The following is a 20,942-nucleotide window of genomic DNA, read 5'->3' on the forward strand; positions in this document are numbered from 1 at the left end:
TACACACATTTACCACAATGAGTACTTTTGCCTTTTGCTAGTTTGAAGATTCTGAAGTTTTTAATTTTTGCCGTTTCCATGGAAACATTAAGAAAAACTTTTAGGGTGGGTGTTTTGTACGGCCAATATCTTTTTAACTATGCACCCTAGCTTCACCAAATTTTCTACACACATTAACCACAATGAGTACTTGTGCCTTTTGCTAGTTTGAAGATTCTGAAGTTTTTAATTTTTGCCGTTTCCATGGAATCATGGTGAAACATAAATTTTGGGTAGAGTTTTTGTACGATCCATGTTTACAATATTATGTATCCTAGCTTCAGCAAACTTGCTACATTAACCACTATGATTGTTTTTTATCTTTTATAAGATTCTGAAAGTTTTCTCTTTGCTGTTTTCATGGAAACATGATGGATTTTAGAAATTTTGATGACAGATGACAGTTTCTGTGCTTTGTGATAGTTTGAATTTATGAATTCCTTACCATATCTGTAAAGGCTAGATGGAAATTATTAATTTATTGATTTTCTTATATGATATTGTTCCATTTTTTATGTGTTTTTATATCAACAATTTTTGGTCCTTTTGATAATTCTTCTTATGTAACTCCTCAATCCTTTATTCAAAGGTGTTCATGGTGATGTACTTCCTCGTAGTGAACACTGGTAACATGGGAGATTTGGGGGGGGGGGGTCAAATGTCACTGGAACTCAATCTTAGTTTTTAAAACATTGAAGTTAAAATCAGTTAGAAATATGTAATATTTCATTAATTAACAAACTAGTTACTATTTGTTGTTGACCAGCGGGGATAACGGGGGTATGTGAGCTTTGCTATTTTCTGTCTTAAAATGACAATGGGAAATATATAGAAAAGCCTACTCAAAACTCGGAAATACAAATTATCTGTCCTTCGTGAATGAATGATGCTGTTCGTTGGATATTCTAATTGCTGGTCATAATGAATTCATCTACACAGTTACGGCATATGACTCTTTTAATTCTTACAGTTTTCGTTAAAGAACAGCCCAAGCTGTGTTAACCAACCCTACTGGTGGTGATGTGTAGGTACTCTGTAGCACTGACCTGTCTTCCAGCCTGTCTAACATGCTGTACTTTGATTCTGCAGGAGGATGAGACTTCGGCAGGCACTGATGGGACATTTAAGGGCCACCGTCTGTTTCATTGTGGACCGAAGAGAGCACTGTTTGTCCCGTTGTATAAATGCCATAAAGACAAACGCTTCCATGCAGCCAACAGGAGGAGCACAGATAGCACGTGTAAGTTAAGTCATCATACAGGTAACACTCGTACAAGGACAGGTGACACTAGCACACCTATTTATCTCAAGAAAGTATCTAAACCCTTACTGCTACCTTAGTCAGTTGAGGGTAGTAGGCCTTGATGTATCAGAAAGCAAGGGCAAACTAGCCGCCACCAGTGTCATTCCTTGCCATGTTGGTACAATGGCAGTTAGTCGTGAAGGTCAGCCATTATCCATTCTACCATGAATTTGGAATTTACTTGATTCTGATTGGTCAATCAGAGGCTATTAAATCACAATAAACCCCCACTGATTGAAACAGCTGGTTTGACGGCCGCATCACTGCGGAAGCTAATATTCATAGAATAGTACTTTTTTCAGTCATTGTCGGTAGGCATATTTAAGTAATTATATCTACAATTACATGTTACAAAATGCACCGATGCGGTTACTACAATATTCAAAGGATGTGTGGCAATACATTTCGTGCAGAAAACACGATAGAAATCTACAAAGGGAATGTTTTTTACATTTTGAAGACAACAGAGAGCTTGGAATTTTGGAGCTTTTCTATACACGACTGTGACGTCATATCTTTTGCGTCACAATGAGTGACATGACGTAATAATGGTGACGCGCGATGTAGAGCGAAAGCCTTGCAAAGCTTGCTTTGTTTTCTTTAGGGATGCCCACCTCATGTTAGCTTACCAAGTTGCTGTGCTTATATATGCTGTCTATGCCTGTCATATGTTCGAGTGAAGTATTAGGTTGTAAACAAACTGCTTGAGTATATACAGCACCATATTTTGTTCCGTGATTCCGTAATTCAGATTGATAACCCACTCAAAACACTGGACTCAACCCATGCCGCTTCACTCAGTATATTTGCTAACACCAAAGAGCGTTTTATTTAGTCATGGTAGAATGGAGATAAACATACTGTGTTTTCAATGTAGAGCTAGGTTACCTGCAGATTTAACCGCGCTAAATTTAACATTTAAAACCTCATGCTGCGCGTTCAGTTCCAAATTCAATTTAGCACAGTAAAATCTACAGGTAACCTAGCTCTACAGTAAAAACACAGTATGTTTATCTCCGAATTGTTGCCACAAGATTCCTATTTTAGTCAGAAAGGAGAAACGTTTTAAATTGTGTATAAACAAACTGTATGTTTAAGATAGTCAATGACAAGTGGACTGGCAACTCTAAACATTACCAGTCCCCCCTAATTTTTGTGTGTTCCAACTTTCAGCAAATCAAAAAATGTATGCAAATTTCCTCGTTTTCATTCATTTCGTTTATAGCTGGCAAATTCTAAGATGTCAACTTCAAAGTAACTTAGTTAGATCTTCACGTCATTCACTAAAAGTTCAGTCACAATTTTCTCTCATTCTTTTTTGAATATTCACTTGGTTCAAGACTAAGTCGCTACAGCTATAGATTTGACCCCGAAGCAAAGTGTAATGATATTTCCTTGCACAATAAATAGTAACAAACAAGCTGACTTCATTCGAAAAATATACTTCCAAGCCTAATTTGACCTGTAAAAAATGGTTATAACCAGTAAACAGGAACACTACTGCAAAAGTAGGATGAATTAGGTTATGTCTGCTGAGGGCATATCACTTTAGAATAGCTTTGTTGGAGCCTGTGTTAAGTGTGAAATTGTGGATTGGGTGGTGAAAATGGCACAGCATGGATAGCAAGTGCATTGACTCCTTGATAATAAGTTGTCAGCTGTGACCAGCCTGTCTGTCCAAATCCAATGACTTGCCTCAACTAGCTGTGTGACATTGTGTCTGTTAGCTGTGCCAGTATTCAAATATGTGTGAACCGTTAACCTGGGACAGCTGCTGTAAAGTTTGAGGTGCCATTAAACTGAGATGAAAAACATCCTCTTTGTACAATAATTTATTTATGTTTCATTTTCAGCTTTTGGAATATTAGAGACCCCCGACATATCTGGTGATGTATCACCACCATCGTCACTAGAGACTGTGAGAAAACTGATTGGTAAAAACAAGGGAATACAAGGACATCATAATTCATGCTATTTGGATGCAACTTTATTTGCAATGTTTTCTTTCACAACTGTGTTTGATTCTGTGTTATATCGACCACCAACACCAGGGGACTTGGAGGCATATGCTGATGTGCAGAAAGTACTCAAGGAAGGAATTGTGAACCCATTGAGAAAGTAAGTCTCACATGTGATTGTAGCTTGTAACAAGCCATGGTGGTAATTGTAGAGGGACAGGTCTTCAAATGCAGGTTGGTGTCAGTGAGGACTGACCTGTGTCTCATTTGTGAGGAGTTGACTGTAATGTTTGCTGTTCGGACTTCAGTTGACTGTGTTGCAGGCTGCAGTATGTAAAGTAGGGACATGTGTGACCGAGTGGGCAAAGGCTCCACAGATCGCTGTACAGAGCTGCGTCCCTTAGGTGTTTCAGACAAACCTACAATCATGTGTTTGAATCCCAGAGTCACTTACTCCCATTATGTGAGAGCCGACTAGGTGATGATGTTAATGTATTGACGGTTGTTTGTTATAGACTCCATTATGTGAAAGCTGACAAAGTGATAATGTTAATGTATTGACAGTTGTTTGTTATAGACTCCATTATGTGAGAGCTGACAAAGTGATGATGTTAATGTATTGACGGTTGTTTGTTATAGACTCCATTATGTGAGAGCTGACTGGTGATGATGTTAATGTATTGACAGTTGTTTATTATAGACTCCATTATGTGAGAGCTGACAAAGTGATGATGTTAATGTATTGACAGTTGTTTGTTATAGACTCCATTATGTGAGAGCTGACAAAGTGATGATGTTAATGTATTGACGGTTGTTTGTTATAGACTCCATTATGTGAGAGCTGACAAAGTGATGATGTTAATGTATTGACAGTTGTTTGTTATAGACTCCATTATGTGAGAGCTGACAAAGTGATGATGTTAATGTATTGACAGTTGTTTGTTATAGACTCCATTATGTGAGAGCTGACAAAGTGATGATGTTAATGTATTGACAGTTGTTTGTTATAGACTACATTATGTGAGAGTTGACAGAGTGATGATGTTAATGTATTGACAGTTGTTTATTATAGACTCCATTATGTGAGAGCTGACAAAGTGATGATGTTAATGTATTGACGGTTGTTTATTATAGACTCCATTATGTGAGAGCTGACAAAGTGATGGCCTTGCGGAAGTTTTTGGATAAACTTGGGAAGATACCTGGCATGATGGGAGAAGAGAAAGGTCAGAACAAATGAATGAACAAACAAATGCTGTTTGTAATTGTATAAACAATGTCTTGGGTTGCCTGTAACTAGTTTACTCTGGAACAGGCAATCCGGTGGCTGGAGCAACAATCAGGGTGGGGTGACGCAGTCATCCAGGGGACACATTGTGACCAACCAAGTTACTTTTTATTCTCACGACATGAATAGAATACTGGGAGCAAATGTCAACACTGTCTTACAAATGGCCTAAGATCTTTGGTTGTTGTTTTACACTCGGCCGTGTTTCAGCTGTATCAGAGGCTGTTAAAAGTGTATCAGAAATTACTAAGACAGAAGCAGTAATCAGAAATATGATTAGTTGAGTGAAACGTTTAATATAGATGAAACCTGAATTTCTAGAGTAGGACTATTGTAGTATTTTCTTTAGAAGTGTCCACCTAAAGTTGGCTTATGAAGTAGCTGTGTTTCACATTTCAGTGCCCCCTGCATGTGAGAGTAAAGTATACTGTTTCAGCTGTAGCATCCGTTGAGCATATACAGCTTCATACTTTGTTAAAAGACTATTATCATTGTTTCCTTAATTCAGATCACACTCTAAACATTGGACTCAACTCATAATCTGCACTAAGCTATAACTGTTTCCCATGTGGGTGTTGCAGATCCGGAAGAGTTTCTGAGCACCTTACTAGGACAGATAATGAGGGCTGATCCATTGCTGCATCTCAGGTGGGTCTGGTGGTAGCAGTGTAGCTACTTGTAACATTGAGGGTGTTTGGTTGTAGCAGTGTAGCTATGGTGTAACATTGAGGGTGTCTGGTTGTAGCAGTGTAGCTACTGTGTAACATTGAGGGTGTCTGGTTGTAGCAGTGTAGCTACTGTGTAACATTGAGGGTGTTTGGTTGTAGCAGTGTAGCTATGGTGTAACATTGAGGGTGTCTGGTTGTAGCAGTGTAGATACTGTGTAACATTGAGGGTGTCTGGTTGTAGCAGTGTAGCTACGGTGTAACATTGAGGGTGTCTGGTTGTAGCAGTGTAGCTACTGTGTAACATTGAGGGTGTCTGGTTGTAGCAGTGTAGCTACTGTGTAACATTGAGGATGTCTGGTTGTAGCAGTGTAGCTACTGTGTAACATTGAGGTTGTCTGGTTGTAGCAGTGTAGCTACTGTGTAACATTGAGGATGTCTGGTTGTAGCAGTGTAGCTACTGTGTAACATTGAGGGTGTTTGGTTGTAGCAGTGTAGCTACTGTGTAACATTGAGGGTGTCTGGTTGTAGCAGTGTAGCTACTGTGTAACATTGAGGGTGTTTGGTTGTAGCAGTGTAGCTATGGTGTAACATTGAGGGTGTCTGGTTGTAGCAGTGTAGCTACTGTGTAACATTGAGGGTGTCTGGTTGTAGCAGTGTAGCTACTTTGTAACATTGAGGATGTCTGGTTGTAGCAGTGTAGCTACTGTGTAACATTGAGGATGTCTGGTTGTACCAGTGTAGCTACTGTGTAACATTGAGGGTGTCTGGTTGTAGCAGTGTAGCTACTGTGTAACATTGAGGGTGTCTGGTTGTAGCAGTGTAGCTACTGTGTAACATTGAGGATGTTTGGTTGTAGAAGTGTAGCTACTGTGTAACATTGAGGATGTCTGGTTGTAGCAGTGTAGATACTGTGTAACATTGAGGGTGTCTGGTTGTAGCAGTGTAGCTACTGTGTAACATTGAGGATGTCTGGTTGTAGCAGTGTAGCTACTGTGTAACATTGAGGGTGTCTGGTTGTAGCAGTGTAGCTACTGTGTAACATTGAGGGTGTTTGGTTGTAGCAGTGTAGCTATGGTGTAACATTGAGGGTGTCTGGTTGTAGCAGTGTAGCTACTGTGTAACATTGAGGGTGTTTGGTTGTAGCAGTGTAGCTATGGTGTAACATTGAGGGTGTCTGGTTGTAGCAGTGTAGCTACTGTGTAACATTGAGGGTGTCTGGTTGTAGCAGTGTAGCTACTGTGTAACATTGAGGGTGTTTGGTTGTAGCAGTGTAGCTATGGTGTAACATTGAGGGTGTCTGGTTGTAGCAGTGTAGATACTGTGTAACATTGAGGGTGTTTGGTTGTAGCAGTGTAGCTACGGTGTAACATTGAGGGTGTCTGGTTGTAGCAGTGTAGCTACTGTGTAACATTGAGGGTGTCTGGTTGTAGCAGTGTAGCTACTGTGCAACATTGAGGATGTCTGGTTGTAGCAGTGTAGCTACTGTGTAACATTGAGGTTGTCTGGTTGTAGCAGTGTAGCTACTGTGTAACATTGAGGATGTCTGGTTGTAGCAGTGTAGCTACTGTGTAACATTGAGGGTGTTTGGTTGTAGCAGTGTAGCTACTGTGTAACATTGAGGGTGTCTGGTTGTAGCAGTGTAGCTACTGTGTAACATTGAGGGTGTTTGGTTGTAGCAGTGTAGCTATGGTGTAACATTGAGGGTGTCTGGTTGTAGCAGTGTAGCTACTGTGTAACATTGAGGGTGTCTGGTTGTAGCAGTGTAGCTACTTTGTAACATTGAGGATGTCTGGTTGTAGCAGTGTAGCTACTGTGTAACATTGAGGATGTCTGGTTGTAGCAGTGTAGCTACTGTGTAACATTGAGGGTGTCTGGTTGTAGCAGTGTAGCTACTGTGTAACATTGAGGATGTTTGGTTGTAGAAGTGTAGCTACTGTGTAACATTGAGGATGTCTGGTTGTAGCAGTGTAGATACTGTGTAACATTGAGGGTGTCTGGTTGTAGCAGTGTAGCTACTGTGTAACATTGAGGATGTCTGGTTGTAGCAGTGTAGCTACTGTGTAACATTGAGGGTGTCTGGTTGTAGCAGTGTAGCTACTGTGTAACATTGAGGATGTTTGGTTGTAGAAGTGTAGCTACTGTGTAACATTGAGGATGTCTGGTTGTAGCAGTGTAGATACTGTGTAACATTGAGGGTGTCTGGTTGTAGCAGTGTAGCTACTGTGTAACATTGAGGATGTCTGGTTGTAGCAGTGTAGCTACTGTGTAACATTGAGGGTGTCTGGTTGTAGCAGTGTAGCTACTGTGTAACATTGAGGGTGTTTGGTTGTAGCAGTGTAGCTATGGTGTAACATTGAGGGTGTCTGGTTGTAGCAGTGTAGCTACTGTGTAACATTGAGGGTGTTTGGTTGTAGCAGTGTAGCTATGGTGTAACATTGAGGGTGTCTGGTTGTAGCAGTGTAGCTACTGTGTAACATTGAGGGTGTCTGGTTGTAGCAGTGTAGCTACTGTGTAACATTGAGGGTGTTTGGTTGTAGCAGTGTAGCTACTGTGTAACATTGAGGGTGTTTGGTTGTAGCAGTGTAGCTACTGTGTAACATTGAGGGTGTCTGGTTGTAGCAGTGTAGCTACTGTGTAACATTGAGGGTGTCTGGTTGTAGCAGTGAAGCTACTGTGTAACATTGAGGATGTCTGGTGGTAGCAGTGTAGCTACTGTGTAACATTGAGGGTGTCTGGTTGTAGCAGTGTAGCTACTGTGTAACATTGAGGGTGTTTGGTTGTAGCAGTGTAGCTACTGTGTAACATTGAGGGTGTTTGGTTGTAGCAGTGTAGCTATGGTGTAACATTGAGGGTGTCTGGTTGTAGCAGTGTAGCTACTGTGTAACATTGAGGGTGTTTGGTTGTAGCAGTGTAGCTACTGTGTAACATTGAGGATGTCTGGTTGTAGCAGTGTAGATACTGTGTAACATTGAGGGTGTCTGGTTGTAGCAGTGTAGCTACTGTGTAACATTGAGGATGTCTGGTTGTAGCAGTGTAGCTACTGTGTAACATTGAGGGTGTCTGGTTGTAGCAGTGTAGCTACTGTGTAACATTGAGGGTGTTTGGTTGTAGCAGTGTAGCTATGGTGTAACATTGAGGGTGTCTGGTTGTAGCAGTGTAGCTACTGTGTAACATTGAGGGTGTTTGGTTGTAGCAGTGTAGCTATGGTGTAACATTGAGGGTGTCTGGTTGTAGCAGTGTAGCTACTGTGTAACATTGAGGGTGTCTGGTTGTAGCAGTGTAGCTACTGTGTAACATTGAGGGTGTTTGGTTGTAGCAGTGTAGCTATGGTGTAACATTGAGGGTGTCTGGTTGTAGCAGTGTAGATACTGTGTAACATTGAGGGTGTTTGGTTGTAGCAGTGTAGCTACGGTGTAACATTGAGGGTGTCTGGTTGTAGCAGTGTAGCTACTGTGTAACATTGAGGGTGTCTGGTTGTAGCAGTGTAGCTACTGTGTAACATTGAGGATGTCTGGTTGTAGCAGTGTAGCTACTGTGTAACATTGAGGTTGTCTGGTTGTAGCAGTGTAGCTACTGTGTAACATTGAGGATGTCTGGTTGTAGCAGTGTAGCTACTGTGTAACATTGAGGGTGTTTGGTTGTAGCAGTGTAGCTACTGTGTAACATTGAGGGTGTCTGGTTGTAGCAGTGTAGCTACTGTGTAACATTGAGGGTGTTTGGTTGTAGCAGTGTAGCTATGGTGTAACATTGAGGGTGTCTGGTTGTAGCAGTGTAGCTACTGTGTAACATTGAGGGTGTCTGGTTGTAGCAGTGTAGCTACTTTGTAACATTGAGGATGTCTGGTTGTAGCAGTGTAGCTACTGTGTAACATTGAGGATGTCTGGTTGTAGCAGTGTAGCTACTGTGTAACATTGAGGGTGTCTGGTTGTAGCAGTGTAGCTACTGTGTAACATTGAGGGTGTCTGGTTGTAGCAGTGTAGCTACTGTGTAACATTGAGGATGTTTGGTTGTAGAAGTGTAGCTACTGTGTAACATTGAGGATGTCTGGTTGTAGCAGTGTAGATACTGTGTAACATTGAGGGTGTCTGGTTGTAGCAGTGTAGCTACTGTGTAACATTGAGGATGTCTGGTTGTAGCAGTGTAGCTACTGTGTAACATTGAGGGTGTCTGGTTGTAGCAGTGTAGCTACTGTGTAACATTGAGGGTGTTTGGTTGTAGCAGTGTAGCTATGGTGTAACATTGAGGGTGTCTGGTTGTAGCAGTGTAGCTACTGTGTAACATTGAGGGTGTTTGGTTGTAGCAGTGTAGCTATGGTGTAACATTGAGGGTGTCTGGTTGTAGCAGTGTAGCTACTGTGTAACATTGAGGGTGTCTGGTTGTAGCAGTGTAGCTACTGTGTAACATTGAGGGTGTTTGGTTGTAGCAGTGTAGCTACTGTGTAACATTGAGGGTGTTTGGTTGTAGCAGTGTAGCTACTGTGTAACATTGAGGGTGTCTGGTTGTAGCAGTGTAGCTACTGTGTAACATTGAGGGTGTCTGGTTGTAGCAGTGAAGCTACTGTGTAACATTGAGGATGTCTGGTGGTAGCAGTGTAGCTACTGTGTAACATTGAGGGTGTCTGGTTGTAGCAGTGTAGCTACTGTGTAACATTGAGGGTGTCTGGTTGTAGCAGTGTAGCTACTGTGTAACATTGAGGGTGTTTGGTTGTAGCAGTGTAGCTATGGTGTAACATTGAGGGTGTCTGGTTGTAGCAGTGTAGCTACTGTGTAACATTGAGGGTGTTTGGTTGTAGCAGTGTAGCTACTGTGTAACATTGAGGGTGTCTGGTTGTAGCAGTGTAGCTACTGTGTAACATTGAGGATGTTTGGTTGTAGAAGTGTAGCTACTGTGTAACATTGAGGATGTCTGGTTGTAGCAGTGTAGATACTGTGTAACATTGAGGGTGTCTGGTTGTAGCAGTGTAGCTACTGTGTAACATTGAGGATGTCTGGTTGTAGCAGTGTAGCTACTGTGTAACATTGAGGGTGTCTGGTTGTAGCAGTGTAGCTACTGTGTAACATTGAGGGTGTTTGGTTGTAGCAGTGTAGCTATGGTGTAACATTGAGGGTGTCTGGTTGTAGCAGTGTAGCTACTGTGTAACATTGAGGGTGTTTGGTTGTAGCAGTGTAGCTATGGTGTAACATTGAGGGTGTCTGGTTGTAGCAGTGTAGCTACTGTGTAACATTGAGGTTGTCTGGTTGTAGCAGTGTAGCTACTGTGTAACATTGAGGGTGTTTGGTTGTAGCAGTGTAGCTACTGTGTAACATTGAGGGTGTTTGGTTGTAGCAGTGTAGCTACTGTGTAACATTGAGGGTGTCTGGTTGTAGCAGTGTAGCTACTGTGTAACATTGAGGGTGTCTGGTTGTAGCAGTGAAGCTACTGTGTAACATTGAGGATGTCTGGTGGTAGCAGTGTAGCTACTGTGTAACATTGAGGGTGTCTGGTTGTAGCAGTGTAGCTACTGTGTAACATTGAGGGTGTCTGGTTGTAGCAGTGTAGCTACTGTGTAACATTGAGGGTGTTTGGTTGTAGCAGTGTAGCTATGGTGTAACATTGAGGGTGTCTGGTTGTAGCAGTGTAGCTACTGTGTAACATTGAGGGTGTTTGGTTGTAGCAGTGTAGCTATGGTGTAACATTGAGGATGTCTGGTTGTAGCAGTGTAGCTACTGTGTAACATTGAGGGTGTCTGGTTGTAGCAGTGTAGCTACTGTGTAACATTGAGGGTGTCTGGTTGTAGCAGTGTAGCTACTGTGTAACATTGAGGATGTCTGGTTGTAGCAGTGTAGCTACTGTGTAACATTGAGGGTGTCTGGTTGTAGCAGTGTAGCTACTGTGTAACATTGAGGGTGTTTGGTTGTAGCAGTGTAGCTATGGTGTAACATTGAGGGTGTCTGGTTGTAGCAGTGTAGCTACTGTGTAACATTGAGGGTGTTTGGTTGTAGCAGTGTAGCTACTGTGTAACATTGAGGATGTCTGGTTGTAGCAGTGTAGCTGCTGTGTAACATTGAGGGTGTCTGGTTGTAGCAGTGTAGCTACTGTGTAACATTGAGGGTGTCTGGTTGTAGCAGTGTAGCTACTGTGTAACATTGAGGATGTCTGGTTGTAGCAGTGTAGCTACTGTGTAACATTGAGGGTGTCTGGTTGTAGCAGTGTAGCTACTGTGTAACATTGAGGGTGTTTGGTTGTAGCATTGTAGCTATGGTGTAACATTGAGGGTGTCTGGTTGTAGCAGTGTAGCTACTGTGTAACATTGAGGATGTCTGGTTGTAGCAGTGTAGCTACTGTGTAACATTGAGGGTGTCTGGTTGTAGCAGTGTAGCTACTGTGTAACATTGAGGGTGTCTGGTTGTAGCAGTGTAGCTACTGTGTAACATTGAGGGTGTCTGGTTGTAGCAGTGTAGCTACTGTGTGTTAGAGGATATCTGGATCCGTTCTGCGTATGAAACATCACTTGGTGTAGCGAGTGTTCTGACTGCAGTGTCTCACCCCTTCCCATCTGTTGCAGCTCGGGGGAGAAGACCAACTTTTACCAGCTGTTCATGGAGAAGGATGACATGTTACTGCTTCCCACCACCCAGAAGTTGGTGGAGCTTTCCTTCCACCAGAGTAACGTCAAGTTGAAGGAGGTGGGCGATACTGGAGTTACTAGTCACTGCCTACCTTTCAGGGTCCTGTTCCACAAAGGGATCTTAGCGTTAACGCGATCGTAATTCCCGTACTTTAACACAGCTTATGACAGTTGTAGCACGAAGATTGTTTTGTGGCACTGGGCCCTGGGCCCTGATCTCTTAGTTAAGGTATCTATAGGACTAGTAGAATTTAGTGATACCGGTACTTAGAGTTGTAGGACATCATCATCATACGGACCAGTGAGTTTCTCAAGTTATCAGAAACAACCATATATGAACCTTAGCATGTGATGTTGAACGTGACTTAGCTAGGACGTGCTGAGATTCCCTGTCTGTCCAGGCTGCATTAGTGTCAAATGTCAATCCGGACACTTACCTTTGTTTGCTGGCATAAACATTTGTATGATGCAATATCAGTCAGTAGTAGATTATTCAATGCTTGTTAAATCTGAAAGTTCTGTCTCTAGTCCTCAATACAAAGGTTTTGTCGAAATTATGTTCCTTTATCTTCCTAAGATATTGACTTTCTAACAAGCCTGGATGAATTTTTTCTCTCATTTTTTTTACCCTCTGACAGTTCAGATGTGAAACAAATAACTACAATCTAATTTACTGGTGCATCTAGTTCATGGTTGAACATGAATCACAGCATTGTATTTTACCAAGAGTTTAATGAGAATTATATGCAAGATGTAAGAATGTATTAGTTGTCAGTGGGACACTATAAGCAAGTGTTTGACATGTTCAGAGGATCTGAAGTTTGTGTGGCAGGTGCCGTCATGCTTCATCATCCAAATGCCAAGGTTCGGGAAAGACTACAAGATGTTCCGCCGGATTATTCCCAGCTTGGAACTGGACATCACAGACATCCTGGAAGAAGGTATGTATGGATTTCAAACATTTCATACTTTGGGAGTGAGTATAATGGACAAATGTGATATTCTGTTAGCATCCTGTGTCTCATCCTTGAGTATGCAGTGTATTATATCCAGTGCTGTCGCCCTTGACCCATTCATTACCATAGCTTCATTTAGCGCCCAGTATGAATGGCATGATGCTAAAGAAAAGTTGTCCTATCAAAGTTCTCTCATGGGAGAGAATTCTGTGATAATTTACAGATGGAAATGGTGACTTTACTTTCGGAACAAAGCTATGGTGGCAAATGGATCGAGGTTATTTATCATGATAGAATGGGGATGTATTACCGTGGATAATCGAGGATTCTAGTCTTTGATATATAGTGAAAGTTTCTTGTGTATCAAGTGTTGTGAGTTGCCTCCCTTGAACTATACTCACAGCATCTTGATAAATAATGATGTAGCAGAAGTGCAATTAATCAGTGTGCCAGGTTTGGCAAGAAATGGATATCTGAAAAGACTGGAGTGTGTGGACAAAATATTTGATTGTCAAAATATGATTGATATCTTACATTTTAGCAAAATGCATAATAGAGTGTGAAAGTGATAGTCCCCTACCATTACATTGTATTATGACCCAGGGGCCCAGTCCCAAGTTGCAGGAGCCCGGAGGGTTAATGTGTTTTCAAGTTGGTCCCTGTATTTCTCAGCAATGAGTCTGTGTTGCAGGAACCCGGAGGGTTGATGTGTTTGCAAGTTGGTCCCTGTATTTCTCAGCTATGAGTCTGTGTTGCAGGAGCCCGGAGGGTTGATGTGTTTGCAAGTTGGTCCCTGTATTTCTCAGCAATGAGTCTGTGTTGCAGGAGCCCGGAGGGTTGATGTGTTTGCAAGTTGGTCCCTGAATTTCTCAGCAATGAGTCTGTGTTGCAGGAGCCCGGAGAGTTGATGTGTTTGCAAGTTGGTCCCTGTATTTCTCAGCAATGAGTCTGTGTTGCAGGAGCCCGGAGGGTTGATGTGTTTGCAAGTTGGTCCCTGTATTTCTCAGCAATGAGTCTGTGTTGCAGATGCCGGGAAGGTTGATGTGTTTGCAAGTTGGTCCCTGTATTTCTCAGCAATGAGTCTGTGTTGCAGGAGCCCGGAGGGTTGATGTGGTTGCAAGTTGGTCCCTGTATTTCTCAGCAATGAGTCTGTGTTGCAGATGCCGGAAGGGTTGATGTGTTTGCAAGTTGGTCCCTGTATTTCTCAGCAACGAGTCTGTGTTGCAGGAGCCCGGAGGGTTGATGTGTTTGCAAGTTGGTCCCTGTATTTCTCAGCAATGAGTCTGTGTTGCAGGAACCCGCTGGGTTGATGTGTTTGCAAGTTGGTCCCTGTATTTCTCAGCAATGAGTCTGTGTTGCAGGAGCCCGGAGGGTTGATGTGTTTGCAAGTTGGTCCCTGTATTTCTCAGCAATGAGTCTGTGTTGCAGATGCCCGGAGGGTTGATGTGTTTGCAAGTTGGTCCCTGTATTTCTCAGCAATGAGTCTGTGTTGCAGATGCCGGGAGGGTTGATGTGTTTGCAAGTTGGTCCCTGTATTTCTCAGCAATGAGTCTGTGTTGCAGATGCCGGGACGGTTGATGTGTTTGCAAGTTGGTCCCTGTATTTCTCAGCAATGAGTCTGTGTTGCAGGAGCCCGGTGGGTTGATGTGTTTGCAAGTTGGTCCCTGTATTTCTCAGCAATGAGTCTGTGTTGCAGGGAACCCGGTGGGTTGATGTGTTTGCGAGTTGGTCCCTGTATTTCTCAGCAATGAGTCTGTGTTGCAGATGCCGGGAGGGTTGATGTGTTTGCAAGTTGGTCCCTGTATTTCTCAGCAATGAGTCTGTGTTGCAGGAGCCCGGAGGGTTGATGTGTTTGCAAGTTGGTCCCTGTATTTCTCAGCAATGAGTCTGTGTTGCAGGAGCCCGGAGGGTTGATGTGTTTGCAAGTTGGTCCCTGTATTTCTCAGCAATGAGTCTGTGTTGCAGGAGCCCGGAGGGTTGATGTGTTTGCAAGTTGGTCCCTGTATTTTTCAGCAATGAGTGTGTTGCAGATGCCGGGAGGGTTGATGTGTTTGCAAGTTGGTCCCTGTATTTCTCAGCAATGAGTCTGTGTTGCAGGAACCTGGAGGGTTGATGTGTTTGCAAGTTGGTCCCTGTATTTCTCAGCAATGAGTCTGTGTTGCAGGAGCCCGGAGGGTTGATGTGTTTGCAAGTTGGTCCCTGTATTTCTCAGCAATGAGTCTGTGTTGCAGGAGCCCAGAGGGTTGATGTGTTTGCAAGTTGGTCCCTGTATTTCTCAGCAATGAGTCTGTGTTGCAGATGCCGGGAGGGTTGATGTGTTTGCAAGTTGGTCCCTGTATTTCTCAGCAATGAGTCTGTGTTGCAGATGCCGGGACGGTTGATGTGTTTGCAAGTTGGTCCCTGTATTTCTCAGCAATGAGTCTGTGTTGCAGGAGCCCGGTGGGTTGATGTGTTTGCAAGTTGGTCCCTGTATTTCTCAGCAATGAGTCTGTGTTGCAGGGAACCCGGTGGGTTGATGTGTTTGCAAGTTGGTCCCTGTATTTCTCAGCAATGAGTCTGTGTTGCAGGAACCTGGAGGGTTGATGTGTTTGCAAGTTGGTCCCTGTATTTCTCAGCAATGAGTCTGTGTTGCAGGAGCCCGGAGGGTTGATGTGTTTGCAAGTTGGTCCCTGTATTTCTCAGCAATGAGTCTGTGTTGCAGGAGCCCAGAGGGTTGATGTGTTTGCAAGTTGGTCCCTGTATTTCTCAGCAATGAGTCTGTGTTGCAGATGCCGGGAGGGTTGATGTGTTTGCAAGTTGGTCCCTGTATTTCTCAGCAATGAGTCTGTGTTGCAGATGCCCGGAGGGTTGATGTGTTTGCAAGTTGGTCCCTGTATTTCTCAGCAATGAGTCTGTGTTGCAGGAGCCCGGAGGGTTGATGTGTTTGCAAGTTGGTCCCTGTATTTCTCAGCAATGAGTCTGTGTTGCAGATGCCGGGAGGGTTGATGTGTTTGCAAGTTGGTCCCTGTATTTCTCAGCAATGAGTCTGTGTTGCAGGAGCCCGGAGGGTTGATGTGTTTGCGAGTTGGTCCCTGTATTTCTCAGCAATGAGTCTGTGTTGCAGATGCCGGGACGGTTGATGTGTTTGCAAGTTGGTCCCTGTATTTCTCAGCAATGAGTCTGTGTTGCAGGAGCCCGGAGGGTTGATGTGTTTGCAAGTTGGTCCCTGTATTTCTCAGCAATGAGTCTGTGTTGCAGGAGCCCGGAGGGTTGATGTGTTTGCAAGTTGGTCCCTGTATTTCTCAGCAATGAGTGTGTTGCAGATGCCGGGAGGGTTGATGTGTTTGCAAGTTGGTCCCTGTATTTCTCAGCAATGAGTCTGTGTTGCAGGAGCCCGGAGGGTTGATGTGTTTGCAAGTTGGTCCCTGTATTTCTCAGCAATGAGTCTGTGTTGCAGGAGCCCGGTGGGTTGATGTGTTTGCAAGTTGGTCCCTGTATTTCTCAGCAATGAGTCTGTGTTGCAGGGAACCCGGTGGGTTGATGTGTTTGCAAGTTGGTCCCTGTATTTCTCAGCAATGAGTCTGTGTTGCAGGAACCTGGAGGGTTGATGTGTTTGCAAGTTGGTCCCTGTATTTCTCAGCAATGAGTCTGTGTTGCAGGAGCCCGGAGGGTTGATGTGTTTGCAAGTTGGTCCCTGTATTTCTCAGCAATGAGTCTGTTGCAGGAGCCCAGAGGGTTGATGTGTTTGCAAGTTGGTCCCTGTATTTCTCAGCAATGAGTCTGTGTTGCAGATGCCGGGAGGGTTGATGTGTTTGCAAGTTGGTCCCTGTATTTCTCAGCAATGAGTCTGTGTTGCAGATGCCCGGAGGGTTGATGTGTTTGCAAGTTGGTCCCTGTATTTCTCAGCAATGAGTCTGTGTTGCAGGAGCCCGGAGGGTTGATGTGTTTGCAAGTTGGTCCCTGTATTTCTCAGCAATGAGTCTGTGTTGCAGATGCCGGGAGGGTTGATGTGTTTGCAAGTTGGTCCCTGTATTTCTCAGCAATGAGTCTGTGTTGCAGGAGCCCGGAGGGTTGATGTGTTTGCGAGTTGGTCCCTGTATTTCTCAGCAATGAGTCTGTGTTGCAGATGCCGGGAGGGTTGATGTGTTTGCAAGTTGGTCCCTGTATTTCTCAGCAATGAGTCTGTGTTGCAGGAGCCCGGAGGGTTGATGTGTTTGCAAGTTGGTCCCTGTATTTCTCAGCAATGAGTCTGTGTTGCAGGAGCCCGGAGGGTTGATGTGTTTGCAAGTTGGTCCCTGTATTTCTCAGCAATGAGTCTGTGTTGCAGGAGCCCGGAGGGTTGATGTGTTTGCAAGTTGGTCCCTGTATTTCTCAGCAATGAGTCTGTGTTGCAGATGCCGGGAGGGTTGATGTGTTTGCAAGTTGGTCCCTGTATTTCTCAGCAATGAGTCTGTGTTGCAGGAGCCCGGAGGGTTGATGTGTTTGCAAGTTGGTCCCTGTATTTCTCAGCAATGAGTCTGTGTTGCAGGAGCCCGGAGGGTTGATGTGTTTGCAAGTTGGTCCCTGTATTTCTCAGCAATGAGTCTGTGTTGCAGGAGCCCGGAGGGTTGATGTGTTTGCAAGTTGGTCCCTGTATTTCTCAGCAATGAGTCTGTGTTGCAGGAGCCCGGAGGGTTGATGTGTTTGCGATTTGGTCCCTGTATTTCTCAGCAATGAGTCTGTGTTGCAGGAGCCCGGAGGGTTGATGTGTTTGCAAGTTGGTCCCTGTATTTCTCAGCAATGAGTCTGTGTTGCAGGAGCCCGGAGGGTTGATGTGTTTGCAAGTTGGTCCCTGTATTTCTCAGCAATGAGTCTGTGTTGCAGATGCCCGGAGGGTTGATGTGTTTGCAAGTTGGTCCCTGTATTTCTCAGCAATGAGTCTGTGTTGCAGGAGCCCGGAGGGTTGATGTGTTTGCAAGTTGGTCCCTATGTTTCTCAGCAATGAGTCTGTGTTGCAGGAGCCCGGAGGGTTGATGTGTTTGCAAGTTGGTCCCTGTATTTCTCAGCAATGAGTCTGTGTTGCAGGAGCCCGGAGGGTTGATGTGTTTGCGAGTTGGTCCCTGTATTTCTCAGCAATGAGTCTGTGTTGCAGATGCCCGGAGGGTTGATGTGTTTGCAAGTTGGTCCCTGTATTTCTCAGCAATGAGTCTGTGTTGCAGGAGCCCGGGAGTGCATTGTCTGCGGCAACCTGGCCACGCAAGAGTGTAAGGACTGCTACCAGCTACAGAAAACAATGTTGAGTGCAACAGCCTTCTGTCAAAACTGTTGTTTAAAGGTAAGTTTTTTCATCTTTCATGTTCTGTAATGTAAGGGAAATCAGGACAGATCGATTCCTTGGAAAAACTCAGCTATCTCCCTCAAATCACCAGCGAGGGATTTGTGTCTTAGTTATCTCCCTTTGCTTGTTGAAGCCTACTGGAAGATAATGCATTCAATTACAGTGAATGGTTTATGTTAAAGTAACATATATACTGCAGTGACTTACTATGTATTATAGACATTTATTTACATGATTTTTTAAATTTATGATTGCCAATATTTAGTGTAGTGGATCAGCCATACTCCGTTATGGTATGATTGATCCCTTGAACATCAGTCATACTCTGTTTATCGTAATTCTGGTTTAGAATTAGTCCCAGAAAAATGATTCTGGTGGTAAGAGGCAACTAACTGGGTTGTGTGGTCAGAATCAGTGACTGGTTGACAGCATGCCATTCTACCCTGACAACATGGAACATTGTTCATAGCAATCACTGGTTTGTCTAAACCGGACGCATTTATTTACAGGCCACCTTCATATTGCTGGAATATCGTTGTGAACAGTGTTAAGCAACAAGAACTACTGTTAACAGTAGGCTTATAAAAGCTTTTTCTCCTCTCCACAGAGCCATCAGCACAAGACACGAAAGGGCCACGTGCCGACCCCCATCAAGGTGTCTGAGAGTCTACAGAAGCACCTCTCCTCCTGCACTGATGTGGATCTCAGTTCCCACAGAGAGAAGATGGAGCTGTTCGCTGTTGTGTGTATACAGACCAGTCATTATGTCTCCTTCGTCAAGTGTGGCACCGGGGATGAAGCCCAATGGGTCTTCTTTGATTCAATGGCAGATAGAATGGGTAAGACTGGTTGGACTAGCTTAGATTCAATGGCAGATAGAATGGGTAAGACTGGTTGGACAAGCTTAGATTCAATGGCAGATAGAATGGGTAAGACGGGTTGGACCAGCTTAGATTCAATGGCAGATAGAATGGGTAAGACGGGTTGGACCAGCTTAGATTCAATGGCAGATAGAATGGGTAAGACGGGTTGGACCAGCTTAGATTCAATGGCAGATAGAATGAGTAAGACTGGTTGAACTAGCTTAGATTCAATGGCAGATAGAATGGGTAAGACTGGTTGGACCAGCTTAGATTCAATGGCAGATAGAATGGGTGACTGGTTGGACCAGCTTAGATTCAATGGCAGATAGAATGGGTAAGACTGGTTGGACCAGCTTAGATTCAATGGCAGATAGAATGGGTAAGACGGGTTGGACCAGCTTAGATTCAATGGCAGATAGAATGGGTAAGACTGGTTGGACCAGCTTAGATTCAATGGCAGATAGAATGGGTAAGACTGGTTGAACTAGCTTAGATTCAATGGCAGATAGAATGGGTAAGACTGGTTGGACCAGCTTAGATTCAATGGCAGATAGAATGCGTAAGACTGGTTGGACAAGCTTAGATTCAATGGCAGATAGAATGAGTAAGACGGGTTGGACAAGCTTAGATTCAATGGCAGATAGAATGAGTAAGACTGGTTGGACAAGCTTAGATTCAATGGCAGATAGAATGAGTAAGACGGGTTGGACAAGCTTAGATTCAATGGCAGATAGAATGGGTAAGACTGGTTGGACAAGCTTAGATTCAATGGCAGATAGAATGAGTAAGACGGGTTGGACCAGCTTAGATTCAATGGCAGATAGAATGAGTAAGACAGGTTGGACCAGCTTAGATTCAATGGCAGATAGAATGGGTAAGACTGGTTGGACAAGCTAAGATTCAATGGCAGATAGAATGGGTAAGACTGGTTGGACCAGCTTAGATTCAATGGCAGATAGAATGGGTAAGACGGGTTGGACCAGCTTAGATTCAATGGCAGATAGAATGGGTAAGACTGGTTGGACAAGCTTAGATTCAATGGCAGATAGAATGAGTAAGACTGGTTGGACCAGCTTAGATTCAATGGCAGATAGAATGGGTAAGACGGGTTGGACCAGCTTAGATTCAATGGCAGATAGAATGGGTAAGACTGGTTGGACCAGCTTAGATTCAATGGCAGATAGAATGGGTAAGACTGGTTGGACCAGCTTAGATTCAATGGCAGATAGAATGGGTAAGACTGGTTGGACAAGCTTAGATTCAATGGCAGATAGAATGAGTAAGACGGGTTGGACAAGCTTAGATTCAATGGCAGATAGAATGAGTAAGACGGGTTGGACAAGCTTAGATTCAATGGCAGATAGAATGAGTAAGACGGGTTGGACAAGCTTAGATTCAATGGCAGATAGAATGGGTAAGACTGGTTGGACCAGCTTAGATTCAATGGCAGATAGAATGAGTAAGACGGGTTGGACCAGCTTAGATTCAATGGCAGATAGAATGAGTAAGACAGGTTGGACCAGCTTAGATTCAATGGCAGATAGAATGGGTAAGACTGGTTGGACAAGCTTAGATTCAATGGCAGATAGAATGAGTAAGACGGGTTGGACCAGCTTAGATTCAATGGCAGATAGAATGGGTAAGACGGGTTGGACAAGCTTAGATTCAATGGCAGATAGAATGAGTAAGACTGGTTGGACCAGCTTAGATTCAATGGCAGATAGAATGAGTAAGACGGGTTGGACAAGCTTAGATTCAATGGCAGATAGAATGGGTAAGACTGGTTGGACCAGCTTAGATTCAGTGGCAGATAGAATGGGTAAGACTGGTTGGACCAGAGTTTAATAGTGGCTAGGGTGTAAGGAGTGAGCAAGTCTGGTTTTATGAATATATTGCAGGCTAACCAAGCAGAATGATTACCTGATAAAATATTAGGCTGCACCCACTAATGGACTACTGTTTCC

The 20,942-nt window shown here is 43.7% G+C and overlaps 1 protein-coding gene across 1 annotated transcript in view; it reads left to right on the top strand.

The window, feature by feature from the left end:
• Window positions 1-20,942, top strand: part of LOC124121459 (ubiquitin carboxyl-terminal hydrolase CYLD-like) — a 45,890-nt gene that overhangs the window by 19,595 nt on the left and 5,353 nt on the right. The window contains exons 6-13 of the mRNA XM_046484460.2: window positions 1,129-1,279; window positions 3,196-3,460; window positions 4,435-4,526; window positions 5,170-5,236; window positions 11,801-11,921; window positions 12,696-12,804; window positions 17,997-18,112; window positions 18,723-18,954. Of these exons, the coding sequence (XP_046340416.2) occupies window positions 1,129-1,279; window positions 3,196-3,460; window positions 4,435-4,526; window positions 5,170-5,236; window positions 11,801-11,921; window positions 12,696-12,804; window positions 17,997-18,112; window positions 18,723-18,954 (1,153 nt within the window). The remainder of the gene's footprint in view (window positions 1-1,128; window positions 1,280-3,195; window positions 3,461-4,434; window positions 4,527-5,169; window positions 5,237-11,800; window positions 11,922-12,695; window positions 12,805-17,996; window positions 18,113-18,722; window positions 18,955-20,942) is intronic.

Source organism: Haliotis rufescens, unplaced genomic scaffold (assembly GCF_023055435.1).
Source record: "Haliotis rufescens isolate VD_foot unplaced genomic scaffold, xgHalRufe1.0.p SCAF_19, whole genome shotgun sequence".
Taxonomy (NCBI): domain Eukaryota; kingdom Metazoa; phylum Mollusca; class Gastropoda; order Lepetellida; family Haliotidae; genus Haliotis; species Haliotis rufescens.